The 25,269-nt window shown below is 39.0% G+C and overlaps 1 protein-coding gene across 1 annotated transcript; it reads left to right on the plus strand.

Annotated features, from left to right (window-relative positions):
• Positions 1 to 545: 545 nt before the first annotated feature.
• fntb (farnesyltransferase, CAAX box, beta) lies at positions 546 to 24,430 on the plus strand. The gene is made up of 12 exons (XM_038726210.1): positions 546 to 752; positions 1,915 to 1,979; positions 5,999 to 6,071; positions 6,931 to 7,022; positions 11,997 to 12,143; positions 13,933 to 14,016; positions 15,689 to 15,775; positions 15,900 to 16,029; positions 19,726 to 19,858; positions 20,560 to 20,671; positions 21,257 to 21,371; positions 23,946 to 24,430. The coding sequence occupies exons 1-12, from the start codon at positions 654 to 656 to the stop codon at positions 24,111 to 24,113; spliced, it is 1,305 nt and encodes a 434-aa protein (XP_038582138.1). The 5' UTR covers positions 546 to 653; the 3' UTR covers positions 24,114 to 24,430.
• Positions 24,431 to 25,269: the final 839 nt, after the last annotated feature.

Raw genomic sequence — 25,269 nt, forward strand, 5'->3', positions numbered from 1 at the left:
GTGTTCTTTTAAGCACCAATACATAGCCTACTAAGGTTTATTTCTTGTAGCCTATGTGAAATTCTGATTCTGGAGGCATCAGGCCCTCTCATGGTCCCTGGCCACAGGGGAGTCAACAGCTTTGTCTGGATGGTAAACCAGTCTTGACAACAGACAAGTAGAAGAAGGCTGTCTGTAACTTTGTGTCAGGCTATATTTATATAAAAATGTGAACGTTTATTCTTCAGAACCACTTTTGAGGATTTATTTTGCAGGATCACACCACTTCCGGTACTATTGTGTTTAGTTTGCAGATCGACGGTGCGCGGCAGCAGTGCTTCTTTCTTCGTCAGTGGCACAAACACCTATGAGAGCAATATGGATTAAATTAAACTGGGACACGGAACAGTCACACGTATAGTCACTCGTTAACTCATAATTTGCAATAAAATTAACGTCAAACACTTTTTCAAGAGGTTGTGAGTGGCTGTGTGCCGTATTTCACACTAAAGCGAATGAAAGAGGTTTGTTCCCTTGGAGACGCCGTAGCGGGTGTGCGCGCAGTTTCCGCCCACTACAATCTCGACAGGAAGTGAGCAGGAGTCCGCTGAAAGTGAGCGAACTATCAAAACAAACTAAAAGCATCCCTGCAGTTCACGGGTCATATTATCAACATGGACGGTGTGACGACGTCTTTGCGGTGCTTCAGTGAGCGCCATCCCGCAGAAATGTTCGTGGACGACGGGGTGGAGACTGTGACTTCAGTGGAGCAGGTGAGCGGAGGCAGATAATGTGGGCTAATGCTAATGCTAATGCTAATGTGATGGAGTGGCAGCTTTCTACTCTGGATGGAGGCGCGTCTGGAAAAGTGTGACACAGATTCAACTGTCACTGTCGTAACCTCCCCTCATTCGGCTCATCGATTAGGAAAAAAAATGGGAAACTGCTTCGCGCACATTATCTCGCTGTGCTTTAGCTAGCCTAAGTTAGCAAACTTGAGCTTTTAGGTAGCTAGCTTTGTATCTTAAAGAGATTAACTTAAATATGCATTAACTTAACTGCTAGTTAAGCAACTTAAACAGTTAAGCCCGGGTACGACAGACCATGTGACTTTATTGTACGGCTTTTAATGAGACTCCAACGAACAGCTGCACATCAATTAGATATTTTAAGCTCTTGACTTGCAGTTAATTAGTGTGTGGTTAATTCATGCCGTAGTAATGCGTTAAGAGCCACGTGAAAGAATAGTGACCCCTTAACTCTCATGACAAAGGAGTTTTCCAATGGAGATCTTTGGTGATATTAGGTAATCGCATCAAGCGTAATCTGCAAATATAATTTAATTGTTTACTTTTTCATATTTAAATAGGGGACTGTGCATGTTCGTCAAACATTGTCATTTTATAAACACTGATGTACATATGCTGAGGTTAGCTGAACAGCTAATTTGAACCCATCCGCTAAGTATCAAGTGCCACAGAAGTGCCAAAGATAAGTCTGAGGTAATTTAGAAACCCTGTGGCTCTTGTTTATCTTACAATTGTAAAAAATCATGTTTAGTACATATCTAGGTCACAGTGCTTTGATAATAAACCATTGCATATTTCATCATGATATGATAATCAGCATCAGGTTTATTGCCAGGTACATTTTCACACATGAGGAATTTGCCTTGGTAAATGTTGGTGCTTAACAGCTAATAAATATAGAAATATAAATCTAGTAAAGAGATCAATCAGCACAATGCAACACATGTGATGTTTGTAGTTTTAAGTGTGCTCTACAAACAGAACCTACCTCTGCTCTGCGTTTGACTAATGGAAATGACTAGCTGATAAAAGGCAGATTATGTTATTGATATTCTTTAGCTCATGATGACCTTCATAATGACTGTTTTCACTCTCCTCTTTCCTGCCCCTTTTCTTTTATAACTAGAAAAAAGTGGAACGCTGCATTGAAGAAGTCATCAGTGTGTACAAGCAAACACACAGCGTACCACTGTAAGTATCCAGGGTGTCAGCATGCTGCAGAACATTTGTGCTGCTACAGCTCATGAGCAGCTTCTTAACAAAAAGAACAAGTTCCTACAAATGGATGCACAGTGTGCAATCTTGAATGTGGTTGAGTTTGGAGTTGAGTTTTTCTACTGTAATACAACTTCAGACTTGAAAAGTGCCCAAGCTACATGATCATAGTTAAAAATAAGTTTGGTTTTGTAGTGCTGTTCCATTAGGTCTACGTTATTTTGACATCTGTGGTTGTGATGATGTTCCATAGTGTTTACCGTCATTCACCCTAACACCTGACAAGAAAATCTCCTCCTAGAAGTAAACCCCGGCCCTAAAAACATTCTCCTGAATGAAAAAAGTCTTTGCATTATATTAACCAGGGGAGATATAAACCATTGTTTTTCTTTAAAGGACTTGCAAAATATTATGAATCCTAAATATTAAGCATAAATTAATCAGATATTGGATTGTTTAAAGTGGAGTCTAAGGATATCCAGGACCTGAGGAATATCTGCTGCATCAATTTTAAAACTTAATAAAAAACTCTCATCATATGTGGGGTGGGAATCAGTAGAGGCCCCAGGATACAATATTATCACGATATTAGTGTCTCGATACGATATTATTGCAATTTTAAGTATATTGTGATGTATTGCAATTTAATACCTATTTTCAAACTTCAAATTATGTCACCACCATCTGTTTTATCTAAAAAGATAAGATATTTGTTTGTTTATCTCACTTTTTCATTCCACTAGATGGTGCTGTTGAGTTTTCTAGTGGACTGAGCAATAGATTTTATTATTCTAGTACCAAAAAGTTAAATTCTCATGTGCAATTTATATAGTAAAAGATTGATACTTCACTGCGTCAGTGTATCAATACAGTATTACTACGGAAAATATTGCGATACTGTGCTGTATTGATTTTTCCCGCCACCTCTAATCTTGGCTCTGTGTGTAGAGGATGGAAAATTAAGTAGCTCTACTTTTGCTTTAGACACGTGACTCTGTTAGGTCAGATATTAACACTAATTATGTAAAATCAGGACACCAAATTGGCCTCACCTCAACTCAGTATATCATAAAAGCCTTTTTATGCTGTACACAAAAATCCTTATCTAACCAACAAATTGGTTAGATAATGTGTAGCTGTAGTTAGCGATGATCATCTTTTCATAAGACTCTCATAGGGTTGGTTACATTTACTGCCATCATGAGACATTTCCAACAACACTGCTCACTGGCTGTGGCTGCTTTTGATTATGTATGTTTGCTGTTGTCTAAATGGTGTGTTGATCAGCTCACATACTCCACATACTGCTGTCAGTCCTCTCTTAATGAGGTGACTCATTTCATTTCTATGACAACTGCGTGGACCTGAATGTCACCAGCGTTGCAGCCAATGGGGGAATGTATTTGGCACTGTAAGAACATGAATGGTATTCATCAGTAGAGAGTGATCACCTGCTTTCTGTTTGGCCTGCACTCACGGTTTAACACCTAGCAGGCAATGATAGGGGTGAGTGGGTTTTTTGAGGTTAATTGCGGGCATCTCGCTTGAAAGGAAAGTGTCCAGGCTGTGGTAATTTTCTGGCCTGCTTGCCAGAATTTTAGCAGTTTAATCAGAAAGGGTGACCCGGGTTTGATTCACACTGCACATCCACTAATGTGTCCTTGAGCAAGACACTAAACCCCTATTGGCTCTCGAGGTGTGTCGACCTCGGACATATATATAATAATTGTATGTCACTTTGGATAGAAACATCTGGAAATGTATGGATTCATTTTTGTTTGTTTTTTAAATTGATGCTGATGTGTAATATTTTCCCACCCACATGTACCAAAACAAAAATGAATTATGGATATGGACAAATACTGGTGCAAATACTGTCTTAAATCAAGTGGTTTTAAAACAAGACAAAAATCGAGCAACAAAAATCTGTTGATAATTTGACGGTGGTATTAAGTAGACAAAAATCATTACTGAAGAAAAAAAGAGAGGCGTTTTTTGTGGCCTTTATATTGAATATATTTTTAGGTGCTATTGGCCTGAAACAAAGTACGTAAGGAAGGCAATCCCAAAGTGCATTCAAGTTGACTTCTGCTATTAATGAAATAATAAATAATGCAAGGGGGAAAAATCTACTATTTAGTGAATTTACAATCAGGAATTTAGAAATATTGAAGCCAGGAATCCAACTTCCCCCACCGCAACTCCAGCCCTGTAAAAAATGTTTGACCAGATACCAAAACAGCTTTTTTTACATTATGTTTGTTCATATTCTTTCAGCTCCTTAGATATATCTTCACACTGCCATGAATATCATTTTAGTGGAGAAAATCCCTCAGTTTTGTTTTGATGCAAATTTAATGCTTTTTATTTTCCAAACTTAAACAGTCACTGTTTAAGACACTCTAAAGAATATCAAAGTCAGACCTTTACATTAGCACCATGGCTAATGTGTATGTGATTGTGGATCACAGTAATCCTCAGGTTGTTAAAACCCCCTAATTCCCCAAAACGCAACTGAGTACATGACCTTGCTGATGTTCATGGCAGCTACATCCCCGTGTACTACACAGAAAAGTCACAAAACAAGGACCGTTGCAAAAGTGGCCAAACATGCTGCTACAACGAACATGAGGCAAATAAAAATAATGATTTTTAAAGCTGCTATCTCTGCCAAAACAAAACGTACAATTTTAATAGAAACTGAGATGGTAAGAGATGTCACTGTTGTTTATTACTTAGCCTCAAACATCAGTGTTTGCTCTCTATTGTCTCTTTTTCAGATGCTTGTTCTGCTCAACTTGAGACGGAGATTATTGGTGTAATTTACTTGCACAATCGTCTATAGCCAGGTCTGCCCCTAAACATTTAAACAGCCACGTTGAATCCTTGATGAGCATAACTGGTGGGCAGACTGGCTTTTAGCTGCTTAGCATTGGTCCTTGGGCAGCGATCTGTGACTAACCCTGTGTAGGTAGAGTGTAATTACATCGTCGTCATAGCGAATGCTGCGTGAAAAGGGCAGGTAGTGAATAGGACTGGGTGGGTGGTGAGGAGGGAGGGGGTGTCATCTGTCTTTGACTCACTGACACACATATTGTCGTACACTCTGTGTGTGTTAAAAGATGCAGATGAAAGTTGCACACTGACATTAAAAAGATGGAGGGGAACAGTGTGTGACTTCTGCTGCTGTAACACTGAACTCCCGCTGCTTTGGAATCAATAAAGCGTTATCTCATTTTAGTTTCATGATTTATTTTAATAGGGTAGGGTATAGGGTAAGTATGTATAATGGAGTAATGCCACATACCGCAGCATTAATAATCCAATCAAGTTTGCAGTGTTTATCTCTAGATCTGCCTTTTATACAAATGCACAAAACAAAAAAAATACATCCAATGATACAAAACAGAAAACATAATCTCCTCTCATCTTTCAGTTTTTACAGATTTTCACATGAAATACTGCGACACCTGACAGAAATAAATCAGTTTGAAGTCATGTGTTTGTTCTGCTGGATTTGATGCTCCTTTTTCTACTTTGTTCTTAATGAGGACAGGCCAGAATATTCCCCCGCTGAAAGAAAGTGAATAAAAGATTAGGAGGAAAATGCAAAGGAGCCGCTAATTAGGAGGCGCCGAAAAAACCTAAAAATATCTAAGTAAGTAAATAAAAGAAAAGCTGATACACCGCACTGCCTGCACTCTGTTTCTCTCAGATTTTGTGGTAAAGTTTTATTTACAAATACACTAAAAAATGAAAGTATAATTGACTATGATGGAGCGAGAATCGAGCAAAGAGATTACCTGGTGGACAGCTGATTGCTTAAAACATAAAACCATTTTTCATGTTGTTTTGATGTTATGACCTGAGGTCACAATAGCAAAAGCCTTTAATAATAGCATTTCTGCAAGCGGGAGTGAATAGAGCCCCTTCTTTAAACTGTTTTTTTTATTTTTTTTTGTGATTGATCATTCTCTCCTTTGTTTGGTCTTCAGGCCAACGTTGTTGCGGGAACAACACTACCAATATCTCAAGAAGGGTTTACGTCACTTATCAGATGCTTATGAGGTACGATATCACACTTCCAGCCGGCAAAGAACACACTTAAAACATCTGGCATGGCCATTTGAGCGCATGTTAAACCTCATGACACATACAGTACAACCGAGCACTGAAGTTCACTCAGAGGTCGTATTAGTTCCTCTGTGTCAGTAATAACCAGTAACACTCGCTGCCTCTGGATAGATGTCTGACTGGCTCTCTCTGCTTTAAATAGAAATACCATTGTATGGAAAGTTATGCTTGTCTGCTCCTGGGAAGGTCACCTCTCTTACTGTGTTAAAAATGTATATTATGCTTGTTCAAATTTTTGCAGCTGCCCACAGCCAGCCAGAATATAGACCAAAGTAACTCACACTGGCTAGAAAAGAGAGAGATTTGTTTTGTGCCCACCAGCTCAGAATCATACTGATTTGACTTTAGACCTTTCATTGTTTCCTTTGAAACCAGATTGACAGCAATTGTGTTTATGTGCTGTTACTGTGAAGTACTTATATTTCCAAGTAAACATTGCAAAGTATTGGATGGAAATTAGAAGCTGAGTCATGATATTATTTAACAAAGACATCATTCTATTGTTTTTCTCTATTATACTACACCACAAATTATAATTATATTCTATCATAACACCATATATTTACCAAACTGAAAAGAAGTGGTGTGATATTTTTGTGGTGACTGAGTTTCTCAGCTCTATCGTTTTCCTCCCGTAGGCTCGGCCTCTCCTCTGTGTCTGTGTGGCAGACTTGTGTGCTCTCGTCTCTGTCTCAGACTGACTGATCTCACCATCTCGTTTATTGCTATAATTGGTCATCTGATGCCCATCTTATCATGTGATGTGTGTGTCTGTCTGTCTCTGTGCGGGTAGTGTCTGGATGCTAGCAGACCGTGGCTCTGTTTCTGGATTCTTCACAGTCTGGAGTTACTAGAGGAGCCCATTCCTGCTGCTGTCGCCACAGAGTGAGTCACACTCACACTCTCCACCTAGACTTTTACCAAGGGGCAAAAATGGAGCCAAATAAAAACCTGTGCACTGCCAAAAACTTTATTTATTCCCATTGCATAGTTATCATAACAATTAACTGCAGCAGCTACACCTAAAGTGTGTGTGTGTGAGAGAAATACCCTTCCCACATGGTCTTATAAGGCACAGTCTATTTTTATTTGATTTATTTATGGATCTGCAAGAACATGCAGTCTGAAGGATAACATGTTAAAGTGACAACTTTTATTTCCAACACTGTCCCAAGATTGTTAAAGACATTCACCAGAATCGGCATTATTGCCAAGTAGGTTTAGACATGCATGAAATTTGATTTGGTCACTTTGTTCATTACAGTAAATATAAAATACTAAATTGACAAGGGATACAAAAATGAAATGCGTAACCTAAAATGAAACAACAGAATCTTGAAAACAAAACTACCTCGGTTGTAACGCCACCCAAAAAAATAGAATTAAACAGATTTTTTAAATTAATAGTAACTACTTTATTTTTAATAAAAAGATCTTATTTTTGTCAACTTTATATTTTGTGTGTGTTAAATATATTTAAAAAAGAGCTTCAGGCTACATTATTCACTCGAGGCACGGTGCTGTACGTGACGCACGCTGGCCCTGGTGCTAGAGTCAAAAATACCCTTGCAGTGGTAAATTTGCTTGTGCCAGAAAATTACTTCTTACATACAGTATAACATTTCAAACCAAGAACTTTGTCTTCTCTCCCAGGCTCTGAATATAAAGTCTGCCACTAAAACACAACTCTTGTGTTGTTGGGTATTTTTTTATAATCATCCAACCAGAAGAAATTGTCAGAGACTGAAAGAACATTTTACTAAAAAGTGAACTCTTGAATGATCATATAATGAGCAATAAATCACAAAGATTATTGGTTATTTTTCTAGCGATACTAATCAGAGACTTCATAATTAACTGCAACAATCAATCTTAATTCTCGTCTATAATCAAACACCCACAGTGATTAATAATATTATATAATAAAATAATTAATAATCATGGTTCTGAAGAAGGAGTGAAATCAATGTTTTTCCTGAAATTATCACGACCGATGATTGTGATTAGCAGGTGTAATGACAGTGTTGAGCAGAGTAGGCAGGTGTGTAATTCTATACATGTTTATGCAGCTGGAACTTCAAACTGTGTCTGTGTTGCTGCCACAAAAATGTCACTTGATTAAATTACTGCACGCTGAAAGTAACACTGCAAACCCCATAGCAAGTAGTGACGCCGGACAGCCAGCCCACACTGTCATGATTACTGCGAGGCGTGCCAACACACCGGCTGGCACTGCCCAGCGCCAATGTGACGCCCTCGTGCTCACACACACAAACACATAGGCCCTGTTTAAGGATTTATAACAATGCATCCTACAACAGATTGCTTTCTCTGTCCCAGTGAAATGTACACTGTTCTCAGGTCAGTATTGGCACCGGACTGGTTTGCCAAAGTAATGTAGTTAATGTAGGTTTCTCTTCCAACTCAGTTGGCTCAAGGCACGCTCGCAATTTTGTGATTTCTTTCCATGGAGGAGGATGAAGAGGACATTCATGAGAGGAGCAGCCTGGTGCGCAGAGGCTGCAAAGAAAGGAAACTGGTTGAAATGGCTTGTGCTCAGTGTCACATCAGCTGCAGGGAACTAAGTCAATGATGCTTTAGTGGATTGAAACTATTGTTTGTGTGTATAAAGTGTGTAAGAGAAGTGGTTCATCCACATGAGGTTATTAGAGATTATTTTCTTGAGGAACATAGATGCACAGAACTGCAAAGACAGGTCATCAGGGACAATAATATAAGAGAAATATTTATTATGCATTTCTGGAAACTTGTCTTTAGCTTCACCAGGTTCATTAAAAGACATTAAAAACATCAAATACACATAACACAGAACACATACGACCAATTCATTTAAACACAGAAACCAATTGGAGCTTTCAAGTACACCGGTTATCTCTTATGAATTTATCAAAGCAATTGTGCGAGGGATTTTTGTCGCCCTGGGTACCCTATAACGCCTTCCTGAGGGGAGCTTGTCAAATTCAGCAAACTGGGGATGTGAAGGATCCCCCACGGTTCGTTGTGCTTTCTGCCTGCAGTGGAGCACATAAATCTCACTCAGCTGTCTCTGTGATTTACGTATTATTTTCCCAGCCATATTCACAATCCTAGTCAATTTGGACCTATTTTTAGATTACCATACTCTCCACAAGATTTCTGTAGACCAACTCTAGGGTATTTTCGCTTACAGAGAAGCTGCCAACTTCCTCAATACAACACAGCTCAAATATTACTGGTACAGTAATTAAATTTGTGTCAGAGGTTCCAGTACTCCCAGTAAGAGAGAGAGAGAGAAGCATACAAAGACAACACCAACAGAACATAAAATCAGGATCGCCTCCAATCCATATCAGTCGTAATCCGTCTAGTCCTCAAAGGCACTTAAAGAGGTATTATGCTTTTTGGCTTTTTCTCTGTCCTTTAATGAGTTATACACCTTATTTGGTTTGCAAAGTGAAAAAGCCCAAAGTCCACCCCAAAGGGATTTCCCATCTCCCACAGAAAATACTGCTCTGAACTGCTTGAAAACAGCTTGTTTGTAGTCCAGCCGTTTCCCTTTCATCCCTGTCACGTCACAGGGATGAAAGGGAAATGCGCGTCATATAATGCTCGCCAAGCCGCTACTCCAACAGCCCTCAAAAACACTGGTGGAAAAACACTGCGCTCAAGCACACACCTCTCCTCTCCCTTCCAAACACTAGCTACCCTCCAGGCAGTCAATGGACATAAAGTTGTTACTGTGATGTAGAGACAGAGCTCAGTTAAAACTTTATGGATGAAAAATACTTTTGTTACAGATTAATAACTCACCACTCTGAAACTCTTGCTCCAGTCCATGTTACTAAGCTGGTAAGGGATATACAGCTGTATATACCTGCACTTCTCTGCTTCTTATTGGCTAGTAGTCCTTAGCTGGGAACTGCGCATGTGCAACTCCCAACAAAGATCATTTAGAGACACGATGTATCACTCTATAGCTAAAACGAAGCGTTCAACACAGGGTGAAAATGGGAGCTTCAGCAATGTACAGTATGACAAAAAATATGGTGTTTTTTGAAAATTAAACCTAAATAGGATTTTGAACCTGAAAATGAGCATAACATGACCTCTTTAAGATGACTGCTGTCTTATAACATGTTGTTTTTGGATCGTAAAGGAAACTTTGTTGTAAGTTTGGGGTCTTCTCATCTGTTTTTATACAGAGTTAGACACATTCACACAAATCTGTCCTGTACAACCTCTACCAAAAACCCAGCAGCTCTGTTGGGGGTTAGTGGAAGAGAAGAGAGGGTTACTCAAACCATAAGTGACAACGTTTTAGTCTTCCGTTCGGTCTGTTCCCAAATTGACGGACCTAATCATATTTAGATGGTGTCTTTTGTTAGAAAAGCAAGGGATGTTTTATTTTATTTAAATTGAACAAACTCTGTTTCCTTTTCTGTGTTCAATGCGCTTTTTTTTAAAATATATAACCAACAAGAATTATATATCAAAACCATACACTGTATAAAAGAAGTGGACGGAGTCATTGTGACGTCACACTGGTTTGTGGACTACCGTTCTGAAGCCTCGAATTTGGCATCTTGGTTTATTGGAACCAGACACCAGATGTGACCATATTTGGACGAGTGGGTTGCGCTAGCCAGATTGGTTAGCAAGGTGCATCTGTAATTCACGTTAATTGTGGTTTTAAACGGTATGCTGATTTTGGCTAGCGAAAAACAGGTTTAAAACAAAATGTAGTTACTTAACAGAAACAATTAAAAGTCAACTACTAAGCTTTTACAACGTTGCTGGTTAAATGTACACATTGCTGTGTATACACACGCCTCTATCCTGATTGACAGGTTGAATGGTAGCGACTTGTCTATCACCAGACAGCCACGCCCTAAAGCCTACCTTGCTATAAGATAAGATAGACTTTAATTTTCGTCCAAATGGGACCATAATTCACTAAATTAACATCTTGCTGTGTTGAAGAAGACTTGAAACTAGCGACTGAGATCATAAACTCATTAGGAAAGTGTTTATTGAGTTAATACATCAGGTGGGAAGTAGGTAGACCAATGCAATCAGACTGTTTTTGCAACTAGTGGTGGCCATTAGAAAGAATGCAGGTTTAAGGCACTTCCGCATTGGCTTCACTTTTCAGACTCGGAGGTTCCCCCTTGATCAAAACACACATAAACTGAAACATAAACCTGTATGGGCAAGTCACATATCATCACTATCGCAATGCTGCTGTACCTGTTTTGCTTGCACCATCAGTATATACGTGTGTAGCCTGCATTTGATTTTTTTTTTAAAGCGGCAAACCCTTTTGTGTCGGGCACATTTTATTTATACAACATAATAGTATGAGAAATAGTTTGTAGATTCCTCTGCTGTTAAAAGTTAGCCATATTTTTCAGATTAGACTTCCTTTCTTACTGCTACATTACTTGCCCTTCATGCTTTTTTTTTTACCCTAGTTTTCTCAGACGCTCCTTCTGTTCCACAGCAGTAGCTTAAAGTAACCAAGCAAGTTATCAGTGATTTGTGAGTGGAGTTGTGTGAAAGCAGGATTTCCAGTGCATTCAAACCCACTTCACACACAAAAAATGCATTTATTTTTTTATTTTTACAACCACTGTGTAACGCTCCCATCTTCAGCCCATAAATCTCCATTGGTTATGGTTACATAATCAGTACAGATGCATTAACCAAATATCCAGGAAACACTTGATCATCCTCCTTTTTGTTATCTGATATTTCAGTATTAGTGTTGAAACATTGAACTGCTCATTATGGTGTGTGTCTATTTGTGTAAGTACAATTAAACAAAATGTGGTCATAACCTTTTTGATCTTCTCTCTCCAGTGTGTGTCAGTTTCTGGCTCGCTGTCAGAGCCCAACGGGGGGCTTTGCCGGGGGACCAGGACAACACGCCCACCTCGCACCTACCTATGCTGCCGTCAATGCCCTCTGTATCATCGGCACAGAAGAGGCCTATAATGTTATAGACAGGTACAGTCATGCTCACATGACCAAATTCACCCCGCTGTCTTACACCACACCAAGTAGAAGTGAAGACACAGTGTTGGAAGAACACAGAAAGGTTTCTAGTAAAGCAGACTTCAAATGGACTGGCTGTTTTGTAATAAGACTCCTTCATACTTACGTGCCTGGATGTTTCCTTTGTTTTAATGCTGCTCTTGAGATAATGTAAAAATGCAGTCTGGTGACAAGTCACTGGGGTGGCAGTAGGAGGGGAAAAAAGCATTCCAGACAAACTGTGCACATTTTCATAATTTTCAGTGATTTGTGGCTGATGAAGTCTCTCAGCCTTTCAAAAAATCCAAACAGCTCAGCAGCTTTTAACATACAGCATACATTTATTTGTCAGCAGAGTTTTTTGACTCCCAAAAAATCACGTCAACAATTTGTCATGGCAACTTTGTTGGAGAGATTTAAGTCCGAGATGCCCAATGTTCTATAAATAGTAGGATATACGCAACAGTGTAAATATCAAATCACCTTAAGGGTATTGCAGTGGATTTATGCTAAAGTTTTGTGCAGTCGGAATGAAAGGCTTCAGATTATAAAATACCGTAAAACTTCAGTTAACAGCCTAGTCCCAAATAGACGCCAGTATCTCTTACTGGCCTGATGTGGCTACATGTTTTGCCAAATAAACATGGGTCTCAATTAGAAGCCTGGTCTGGGTTTTTAGAAGTTTTCTGGATGTATAAAACCCACTGGGTCGTCTGCTTGAGCTAGTACTAAACTGCTTAGATTGTGCAGACCAATCTAAATGATTAAACTTTTGTTAATGTGGACATGCTACACATCGTAAGATTGGTCGTGCGGTTAATTATATGGAAACGGTGAGCAACAAAGTAAAATTCATTCAGATTTACTGGAATGGTGAACAAGAGAGATGAAAAAAGTGGTGAGTCACTACATTTTGAAGCAATCAAAAAGTCTAAATATGTGCCCATTATTTATATTCCTGAAGGTTCCACCGATCAAAAGAATGAATTGATCAATTGTTGTAGAGATCTCTCTAATGAATCATTCATAATTGATATGTTATCCGATGGCCTAATTTTTATACAAGTAATATTTATACTGGTGAATAAACTTTTTAATAGTAGCCTACTTCCCATCTTGAGTGTGTGAGAGTTTTGCGCAAAAGGAATTGTCCCATAAAGATGCCTGTTGCAAGTATAGGCAGGGAGATTTCAGTAACTGAAGCAAATAAAAGAACAGGCTATTAATTTCAGTTTTACGGTGACTAAAACAAGCGCTTTTTACATTGTATCAGTTTGATGGTATAAAGTATAATGATAACCATGTTCACATTTCAAAGCGTTCAATCAGTGGCTGTATAATGATGTTTGAAATTAATTAATTAATTAAAGTATGCATTTAATGCCTTTGAGTATAATTACATTTTTCTGTATTATACTGTGATCTTGTAGGAGAACATTATAGTCATGTCTTCTTGTTGATGTTATTTAACCAGTAGCTGATTATAAGAGCATTATGACAACATTATACAACTTTTCACTCCCCATATATGTATTTATATCTACAAACTGACAGGGTGAAGCTACTAATGTTTACAGTCATGATTTCTGTGTTTACCTTTTATTAGTGCTTTAATTAAATTTGCTTAGAACTTCTTTCTCTCGCTTCATCTCACTCTATCCATATCTCCCCTCTCCTGTTCTTTTTGTCACCGTATATCTCCTCGGTCTTCTTTTCTAATAACCACCACCACTCTGTCCTCCTGTCTTGACCTACTCTGCAGGGAGAAGCTCTTAGATTTCCTATGGTCAGTGAAGCAGCCAGATGGCTCGTTTGTGATGCACGTTGGAGGGGAAGTTGATGTCAGGTGAGAGCCCCAGAAGATAACGCCGCCGCCTCCCCCACCCTCTGCTCCTTCTCCCGGTGTAGTATTTCCCTTACAGGAGGATCCATGAATCACCAAACAATAGGTCACAGTTGAGAGCATAATTGGTATCCACGCTTTTTTTCATTATTGTGTATTTGTTGTGCGACAGTCAACAAATTTGCACATTTAGTCTTTTCACCACATAAGTAGGACATTTTATAGTACATCCCTTTTTATCTTCCTTTGAATTTTTTATGCTCTTTTGTTCCCCTTTGGTGTTGATAGAAAAGAAGAGAAATACCCACATCTCTCTTGCATTTTCATATTTGACTTTGTATGTGCGCGTGTGTTGCGCTTTCTCTCTTTGAATCTGCTATGTGGAGCAGTGGGTTTTTAATAAGCAGCTTTGAGGTGTCGTCTTCGGTTTCAACAAAGAAACTCAAAAGTCAAAGTTACTTTTTTCACTCTCGGCGGAGGCTGTTATCTGTTGCCAGCCAATTAATGTTCTGCTGTCATTATGCATTATTTAAACCCCTTCCCTCTCAGACGGGTTTGCCTCTCTGACACCATCCTGTGGAACTTTTTCATGAACAAAGGAAAAAAAAAAAGCAAATGTTTTAACTTCTTTAAAGGGTTTAATTGGCCTACAAAGCATAAAGATTTGCTTAAACCCACTTTTCATTTTAAAGGTTAGTTTGTATATGTTCAATATGTTTGTTATTGTCAACAAATCTCACAAAATGACAAAAACCAACAATGAAACGATCCGACTGAAGCCTTTATATAGCTTATTCTTCTGTTCCATAGATCAGCATTGTCCAAAAACACATTAAACAGTAGTTTATTTTGAGTCAACCGCACATACACTCTCCTGCTGCTACACTACAGTGATAAATGTGCATTGATCCACTGCTGGAAATAGTCTAGTAGTACTCCTGTTTGAGTATTGTTTGCTAAAAACTATAATACCAAGTTGTTTTTGGAAATTACTTAGCCCTTTTTTAAATAAAATTATTTATTTATGATCCACGCAGAGACTGAGTAGTGGTTTCGTCCCATCATGAGATTTGTTGACAATAAGAAAAACACTGAACAGCCTTATCTTTCACGATTTAGTGTATCTTGACATACTGCTTGACTATTGTTATCCACATCTGCCCCAAAGAGAAGAGACCAAACCAATTTTTTTATTTTTCCTACTAACTAGTACGACGTTCAGTTAATATGACCAGGGTTGTTTATTTAGAAACAACTGAGCATGCTCAGAGTTGTTTTTCCATGTTGACGCAGCTGCATGCTCATGTTTACCATAATGACAGAATATGCTGCTCAAACGTGACGGCAGTGGAGTTTTGTGGCGCGGAGGAATGATCTGTATCAGGCTTTGGCTACACAGACAATACTTACTAGTAGTGTCTTCAAAGGATTTGTAGATAATTATAAAAAAAGTACCAGCCTTATCTTTGAATTCTTCTAGTAGTTATCAACTCTTAATATCCATGCGTAACAAAGTCGAGATGACTTTACAGCATGGCAGGCTGACACCAAAAACAAAGTGGATGTTTATATTTGGTCTGCTGGCGGTCTAAAAATACAATAGTTTGGAAGATGATGTGTACGTGTAGGAAGAGACTTCCTGCTCACCCACGTCTGTGTTTTTTCCTTTTTCTAGGAGTGCATATTGTGCAGCTTCTGTAGCATCGCTCACAAACATCCTCACAGCTAAACTGTTCGAGGACACGACCAACTGGATCCTCAGGTACAACCCACCGCCACCACAGCGGACCATTTTTGAATAATTAAAGACCGTTTTGTGCCCCCACGTCTCTATGAAGGAGAAAGTGTTTAATTGTGTTTTAGTGACTGTCTCCTCCTGTCTCCAGCTGTCAGAACTGGGAGGGCGGTCTAAGTGGAGTGCCCGGTTTGGAGGCCCACGGTGGCTACACTTTCTGTGGCACAGCTGCTCTCGTCATCCTGGGCAAAGAACACATGCTGGATCTCAAAGCCTTGCTGGTGAGAAACTCTGCATCACCTTAGAATCAGAAGATCAGAAGAAGCTTTATTGCCAAGTAATGTTTTACACATACGAGGATTTTAAGGTGCTACATGTAGACAAACATACAGTTGACATAAATAAATGTAGAAATGTATAAATATGGAATGGGCAATGCAAGTTATATAAGAATAATAAAAAGAATAACTATTTGCAGAGAAAGAACAACGTCGCTGATATTTACATGTGCATTACTCTAGGTTTGTGTTGTGCAGACATATTGCAATGGAAGAGAATATTGTGTACATAAATATATAAATTGACAATATAAAAATATACAACAACAAAGATTAACAATTAACAACAAATATGTGCAATGTGCCAGGTTTGTGCATGATATGGAATGGAATGAAATGAAATAGTATTTACATGTGCAGAGACATTTGTATTATTTGCAAGGGGGTAGTGTCAGTGAGGGACCCGGGCCTTGTTGATGAGGCTAGCTGCAGACGGGAAGAAGCTGTTTTTGTGGCACCTGACCTGGCTTCAAGAAAAAGAAGTATTAGAAATGACATAATACGCTCCCTGCTCAGAACAACCTGTGACAAAACAAAGATGCTATCAGTCACCACAGAGGCTTTGTGCTGAAGCGATATCCCTTTTTGTCGGCCGCTCACAGCTGTAAGGATAAAATGTTATAAGCCAGAGCAAGATTTCATTAAGTAAAAAGGACTGATGGTGCCTGCTGAAGTCGCATTTTTGAATGAATATTACACAGCTTTGGTCTTTTTTGCTTATTTAAGCTTGGCTTCGGTCCTGCATCTTAGATCAGTTGTTTGTAGCTGGAAGCGATACCTTGACATTATTATCATTTTAGTTGTTTATTTTGCAGAGGACAGTTTTCCTGCATTGGCTTCCTGTGTTGTCACCACTGGGATACTGGTACATTATCCCCGTAGGGAAATTCTCTTGTCATTTGCTTGCTTCCAGAGAAATAAGAGGTCAGAACAGTGTCCCCTGAGCTTTAGCATAGGTACAGCTTTTAGAGTTGTGCTCTGGGCAGAAGCTTAAAAAGAGATGCTGTGTCGCTGCTAAGCCAGCCTGTAGCGCTGAACAATTAATTCAAATTTTATCGCAATATGGTAAAGTACAATATCCACATTGCTGGAGCTACAATGTTTTTGAAAAAAGTAAAATGGGTCACAACATACCATTTAAAAATTGTTCATTGTGAAGCTAGAGACGCCCCTACCTACAAAATCATTTTCTCCAGACATGAGGGAATTTTTGTTTGGTACAGGCCTGAGCAAAAATCTTCATAATTTTTATACTTTTTTCAGTGAAAATGATGTGCAAAAATTACCATTCCCACTAAATTTGTACACATCTCTTATTGAAAGGACATGTAGTTAGCTGGTGTTCAGAGTCAGTTTTGTGCTTTGGTTTCTTTTAGCAGTGTTTACAGTCATCGTCAAATTCAAAATAACAAGGATGTAAAATGCACCCACAGCAACTGCCTTTATTCTGTGTCTCTTTCATTCTGCATAAATTCAAATTCGGTGTGCTAATCAAGTAACATTTGCATGTGACGGGGTCAGAAAACCTGTTTCTCACGTGCTAGCCGGCTTATAAAACTTCGCCTTCTTCTGTAAACACCCTCACAGGCCTGTAGTAAAATCCACTCAACACCCAGCCAAAGTTTAACAGAGCACGCCCTCTTAAGTATCCTGTGACACGGTCTGTCCCCTGGGAAACCTCCGCAAATATGTTTTTCTGTCTCGGTGGTTTAACCTGAGTGGCAGTGAAGCTGGAGGTGTAGTTTGGTGTGGTTCAGCAAAGGTTGTAAGTGGACACCGGGTCAAGCACGACTCACCTGCTGTACAGTATCGCCTTGGCAGAGCTGTGTCTCTGAACAGATCAGTGTCAGAGCAGTTGACACGCAAAGTCGTATAATGTTGAGGTGTTTATCTTAGAGTGCAATTATTCTGTAGAAAATGAATCTACAGTCATTTTGAACAGCAGGAAATGCCAAACATTTGCTGGTTCCAGCTTCTAAAATGTAAGGATCTGCTGTCATCGTAAATAAAATAGCTTTGGGTCTTGAAGACGTTGCCTTGGGCTTTTGAAAATTAGGATGGGCAATTCTAATTACTTGGACACTTTATGAAATAAATGTTGAACCTTCAAAACAGGTTTGTATAGATGTAGAGACTCATTATAATCTGATCTGGAGACATGTCGGAAAACGTTTGTGTCACGAAAGGAAAACACATAAGAATTTATCCTCTCATTGACAGTAGCACTATGGTAATGGGCTTTCAAGGTTTCCCATACAGAGTTTTTTGACAACCATTTCGGTTCCTTAAAATGATGCGGAATTTGAGTGGGTGTTTTACAAAAATGGCTTTGCCTTTAGTTAGTTAAGGTGTCCTTTATAGAGTGATGTAGGCTAGGAGTCACGCCGCACAAAACCGCCCCAGTTTCATCTCTGAGAGAATTAATTAATCACTAACATTGAGAGAAGATTCGCGTTGATGGCGGCTCTCATATTTATGTGGCCTTGTTGTATTATTAATCCAGTATTACTGAAGTTCCATTTTCAGGGATGACGATAAAAAAAATCTAGTGAAGAGCACAGACATTTTTCTCCTTTAGGAATTTGTATAGCCGAAGCTGCAAAAACAAGTAAGTGAAGAAAATCCAGCCTTTTTAACTGTGCTTCTGAGTGTGAGCAAAAACCAATCCAAAAAAGGACAGTTTGAAGTAGCAAGATCAGATGCAAATGTGTAACTGCCGTTAATTAATAACCTGCGTATCAGCGCCAGGTGCTTCATTTAAATATGAGAAATGTCACTGGTACTGCGGAGGACAAATTACAAATTGCCTGTCAGGCATAGAGAAAGGGGAGCAGAAGAATACCCACAGTGCAGCCCTAGAATGAATGATCAGTCTATCTGAAGCATTTATGATGTAAATTACAGATCAAAGATCACTGTTTGTTCCTTTTTTTTTATTTATTTCCTTGTAACTTCACGAAGAAAACCAAAAAAACAATAATCCTAGAACATTAGGATATTATTTGCATGTTGCAGCTAAATAATGGTCTGATTGTAAAGGTGACAATTCTTACATACTTCAATCTGTACAGACCAGGGTAAACCTAAAAATATGAATAAAATGCATATTTATAAAGCATGTTTCCTTTGTTTTACATTTAAGGAATCTACTCTGCAGAAACTGGTGTTTGTAAGGTGTACTAGTGCTCCGGCTCAGCTACAGCGGCCCTCAACTTCCGTGCTCAACTTCTTTTCCTTCTTTTACTGGCTGAAATGAATCCCTGAACTAACGTTAATAAGCTAAACATTGTCACCCCCCTTCCTCAGACAGACTAGACCTCAGCTGGTATTAAACCCAATATATTTCCATAATTACCTCATTCAAGCCAAGCGGACTGGATGGGAACCAATTAGTGGTTTTCATGGCAGCAATATTACAAATTCCTTCCGATTTTGAAAACATTGGGACACCTGCTTTCCTTCATCCCTTCTATCTCAGCTCTGGTATACAAAGGAATATCTCTGTCGCTGGCAGTGTTCAGGGGTGATGAGATTACAGTTGAAGTGACCAAGAGATCAGAGTTTAACAAAGTTTAGTTAAAGCATGCTGTAGCAGATTTTGATTGTATTAAATGTGTGCTCGTCGTGTGTCTTCGTCAGCGGTGGGTGGTCAGCAGACAGATGCGATTCGAAGGAGGCTTCCAGGGCCGCTGTAACAAACTGGTGGACGGCTGCTACTCTTTCTGGCAGGCTGGACTCCTGCCTCTCCTCCACAGAGCCTTATTCAAAGAAGGTACTGTATCTTGTAGGTCATAGTAAAGTGGGCATGTTGTGTTGTTACAGGTCTTTTAAGAGAAATAAAAACATGTGACCTTGCCGCTAAAAATACAAATTTTTCATCAGTAATTGCATTTTCTTGCCCCTGCAAACTTGCTTATTAAATTTTTTTTTTTAAATAGACAAAACAAGCAGCACAGCACAATATCAAAAGAATCATAAGTGCTTTCTCGCTTAGGTGTAAACTCAATATCAGTTGCTTGTTTCCCACTAACATGTAGAGAAACCTGGCTTGAGAATTTTCCCTATAGCCACCAGAAAATCTATTATAAAATTAAAAAAGAACTCTAGTGTAAGCATAATTAATAAAGTTTTCAGAGCTGTATTGGGTACACACGGTGGAGGTTTTTCTCTGTTTATTTGGTGATATTTTTCCTGTACTGGCTTTTGTTTCCTCTCAGCTACACTGCAGGAATATGGGTGTGGTAAATACGGGGGCTGGTCATTTTCACTTTCACATGGATTACACAGTATATCCTTTGGTGTTTTCTGCTGAAAGACACTGATCATCACAATCTTTACTGTAAACAAGGTCTTCTGAGTTTGCACTGGAAATGGTGCTTTGATAATGAAGTTTTCACCTGGATTTTTTCATTTATTTAAAAAAACGAAATAGCTAAAAGCTAAAATTAAATATTTTTTCCCTATCGTGTACAGGAGAGTCAGAGCTAAGTCGGCAGCGGTGGATGTTCGAGCAGCAGGCCTTGCAGGAGTACATCCTCTTCTGCTGTCAGAACCCAACAGGGGGCCTCCTGGATAAGCCTGGCAAGTCAGTCCCACACCATCTGGACACACACACCACAACACATTAAGGCTGATAGCAGAACACACACACTCTACACTCTTAATGTAGGGCTCTACAATAAAACAATAACAATAATTATTGTGAAATAATGTTTCTCAATAACAATATCACAAATGTTCAATAAATATTTGATCTTACTTTTTTGTTTATTTTGTTGAGCAAAAATTGACTGAAAAAAGATTTTACTTAATTTTACTCGTGCATTTTTGTTGAAAAAAGATTTGATCGTAATTGTTTTGAATGTTCTACCTCAGATTTGTGAATGGATCCACTGTTTGGCATCAAGTGTTTTTCAGGTTCTGACCATAAAGAAGAGTTTAAACCACAATTAACCATCTGGTTTCTTAAACTTTCACTCAGGAGCAAAAATCAGCCTTTAAACTCAAAAGAAAAAATGATTTGACATTTATGGTGATAATTATCGATATCGAATGATATGACTTTTTTTTATCGTGATAACATTTTTAGCCGTATCGTCCAGCCCTAGTCTAATGTAATTAACTCATCATTAATATATCACTGTACTATATTATGTCTTCATGTGTCCAGATCCAGAGATTTCTACCACACATGTTACTGTCTGAGCGGCCTCTCCATAGCACAGCACTTTGGAAACATGGACCTCCATCATGAGATGATCCTCGGCAGGGAGGAGAACAGATTGGTGAGGCTGCAGCAGAGTGGATTTGTTTTAGTAGAAACAGATGACTGCTGCCCAGTTCCTTAAGAAAAATAACAGCACTGTTAAACAGTCCAGTCAGTACATTATTAAGTTTAGCAATATTGGATGAATATTTGTGCATATTCTGGTCAATGTGCAAAATAAATGAGAGTACATAATGGAAATTTGGAAACCTTGTCACTTTGACTTTTTGATCAGTGGTTTCCAACATTTTTTTGTCTGCTGTACCAGATGACCGTTAGTATCATGTGTGAAACTGGATGTTGTTGCTAATTACTAACTATATAAAAGTGGATAGTGTTACAGCTACATTGTGGCGTTGTTGCTGTTGGGTTTATGTTCTCTTTTGCAGTAGGTTTGGTCACGTTTGCATCAGTACCTCTTCCCCATTTATCCATTACGCTGCAGTTTTTCGAGTTCTCAGCTAGCTTGCAAACTGGTTTTCATGCGCTGTCAATCACAAGCTACAGCCAGCAGCCGGTTAGCTTACTTTAGTGTAAAGACTGGAAACAAAGGGAAACAGCTAGCCCGGCTCTGTCTGAAGAAAACAAAATTGGCCTACCAGCACCTCTAAAGCGCACTTATCAACATGTTATATCTTGTAAGTAATATCTTCAAAGTATAAAAACATGGTGGTGTGGCTGTACGGGGGAGTTATGTGCCGAACAATTTCTTAGCCAAGTGCAGTAACTTCCACGCGTCTTGTTGTCACTCTGAGGTTGCCATACAACCAGCAGAGACTCCAGGAATTCACTTCACCTGGATGAAATGTCAAGCTATCGCTTCAAGGTGTTACAGGTGACTGAGGTGGAAGGCCTGTCCTGTGAAGTCAGCCTGTTGTAGCAGGTAGTTTGTTGGTTCTTTGGACAATAGATATACTATGCCTCGCACCAAAGCTGGAGGACACAAAAATGTGGACATACTTTCAATCATAACTTGTAGTTTTAGTCAGTCTTTCTAGGTTCCCCCTGGGAACTGCAGAAGTACAGGAGCTGTGAGAAAAGCTAAGCAGACAGTGGTGCAGTCTGCTAAGAATAACGTTTGTTTTTCAAATGTAAAAAGGCCTGCATCCAGCATTGATCTTTGTCTCGGCTGCCTGATAATCAAAGTGGGGGGGTTTCTTTAAAAAAAAAAAAACTTGAGTTATGTAAATAGGCGCATGAAGGATTCTCAGAAAGTTTTTTTATTCCCAAAGGTCTGTGTCGACAGTGGCTCAGAAAAGATCAGCATTAGTCAGCCTCCTCACTGGGTTATTTAATTTATTATCAAACAACATGATTGATGGCCAGGTTTAGTCAGTTAATGGTTGGAAAATGAAAATATTCTAAATCAAGTTAACTGAGCACCTTTTTTAAAAAGCCTCATCAGCTACTTAATTTGCCTCTGATGCACCACCGTAAATTATTAAACTAATGGCTTTTTCTCTCTGCCAGTGTCAAAAACAATGTCATGCTCTCTTGACTGTTTCATGCACCTTTGAAATGTATTGCATGCCTTTCTTTTATTTTTTGTACAACGGTATAAGTTTATTTCCTGGTTACATTTTGATGTATGAATAGCATTATTTGAAGTGCTGATGCTGGTGTGGAGTTGGAACAGTATAGTAGTCAAACTAAGATGTGGTGTTACTTAAAGATGTCACCGGCAGTGGTGTTGGTTTTATTTTCCTGTTTCCTGTTGTCTTACTGGCACTCGCAGTCGTTTACAGTAAGTCTGCCCCCTGTGCATGCATATCACCTCTCACGGTTACTGTATATAATTAGGCAGCCAAACAGGAACCCTACAGTGGGTTTGTTTAATCACATCTTTAGTTAAACTGAACATTAATCTTGGGGTCAGAATCCAGTATTATTTTTTTGTATGCTGTACATATTCTTAGAAACTGAACTGGGTGTGAACACTGTCTCTGTAATCGTGATTAGGTTCTCTCTTTTCTGAAACATCATCAGGTGTTGATTCAACACTGGGAATTTTTGAGCCAGCGTTTGTGGCAGTGTTGCATTAGATTGCATTGCAACAAACTCGGGTCGACAGAATACAGAAGAATAGGACAAAGGCAGCATACCATTATATTTTACAGGAGCTCTTGATTTTCCGTCCTACTTGTTTTGGTTTTGTTTGAGGGACATTTTTGTTCAGGATTACTCTTGATAGGTCGGTCTTAACTTTCAGTTTCAGACTTTAATATAGTTTCTGAGACGTGTGGGTACCTACATTATCTGCCTTCTCACCCACTTGATTGGTGAAGAAAAGCATTTGACATTTTTGGTTTCAGAAAGATTGAAAATGCACAAAGCTTTATACAGTGCAGAAGTGGTTAAAGACATTCATTCTTGTTTAGCAGACCAGTTTTAAAAGGTCTCCATGGATAGTGGAGGCCATTTACACTGTAATTTAATTAAGACTTACAGTATAAGTAATACTGTATCTGTAATTACACCCAATCCAGATAAGATGAAGTTATTCGAAAAGATCAAGAATAGGAGCAAATAGAGGCTTAAAGTAAAATATTATGGTAAAGCAAATGTCTTATTTTCCTCTTGTTCTCTCTTGTAGGCTCCAACTCATCCAGTTTACAATATTTGTCCAGAGAAGGTGGCTCAGGCCCTGCAGCACTTCCACCGGCTGCCTGTCCCTGAGTACAACAAGCAGCCGGGAGACTCTGCCGGCGACGGACTGACAGACCCCGCCGCTGCTTCCGGATCAGCCGACCAGCAGTCCTAGTTAGTCCTCAGTGGAGACGTCCTCACTGTGTGTGAGAACCAGCCAACTCTGGGGAATGGACTCGAACCAAGGAACAGCAGTCGGGTCTGATTTAGATGAGCTCAAGAGCCGGGCTCGTCTACATAACGTCCTCACGTGAAGGCTGGAGTTTAGCAGGAGGTCGCCTGAATACAGGCCAACAGTTGTGTGTGGGCAGCTTTGCATTCAGCTGACTTTTTTGCTTGCAATGCCTATTGTTTTCATCCTCTGAAATAAAAGTGGAACTTTATAAGGTTTCAGTATGACCCAAGTTAATAAAACTTTATACAGCACTTTTACATAATTGTGTTACAAAATGCTTTTGTTAAAATGATTGGCACACTTCAGACAAATCAGAAGACTTTTTTACAAGCACCAGCTGAATCCGCAAGAGTTGACTTTCGGGGATTTAGCTACAGTAAAGAATTTACACATTCTCATCTTTAAGGCCAATTTCAAATAAAGCATTCATCTCCACCATAATTTCCTAATAATTTATTGCAAAGAACGATGTGATCCAGCACTAATTACAGGTACAAAATTCTGACAGTTATTACAGTTTTGTTTTAGAGCCACAACTATTATTTCATGAAGTAATGCCCGTTACAACTTGTATTAAATAAAAGCTGCTGTTGGTTTCCACAGGAGTTTATTTTAAACAATGGCTCCATTTAAATTAAACTTGCAGAAAATAATCAACTGACTTTAGAAATAAAATATTAAAAAAACATCCAAATAATTAAAATATTTCTTCCTCTGTGGAGGTCAGCATGGACGGTTACCGGAGAACTTTGACTCGTGACCTCAGGATTCCTAAAAAAAAAAAAAGGCTACGTTCCTGCCTGCAAGCAGAAAATTATGAGAAACAAGCAAAAAAAATATCCCTGAAATAAGAGGCTACTGGCTGTTCTTCACACACGAAAACAGCAGCTGGCCCAGTTTATTTCTCCACGTTAATAACAGCTGCGTAAAGGAAGAATTGTTATATCTGACATTATGTCCCCAGTATTTATTCTAGACACCTGCCTGCATCAGTGGAAACCAGAAAAACCTGAAGTTTTGTTTGTCTGTGGTAACGCAGCACATTCAGTCTGAAAGCCTGTTTGCAGACGTCCTCAGAAAGGTGACCTATTATGAA

The sequence above is a fragment of the Micropterus salmoides genome, unplaced genomic scaffold, assembly GCF_014851395.1.
Source record: "Micropterus salmoides isolate LMB-PRFRI ecotype aquatic unplaced genomic scaffold, ASM1485139v1 Ms_hic_scaffold_18, whole genome shotgun sequence".
NCBI classification, from domain to species: Eukaryota; Metazoa; Chordata; class Actinopteri; order Centrarchiformes; family Centrarchidae; genus Micropterus; species Micropterus salmoides.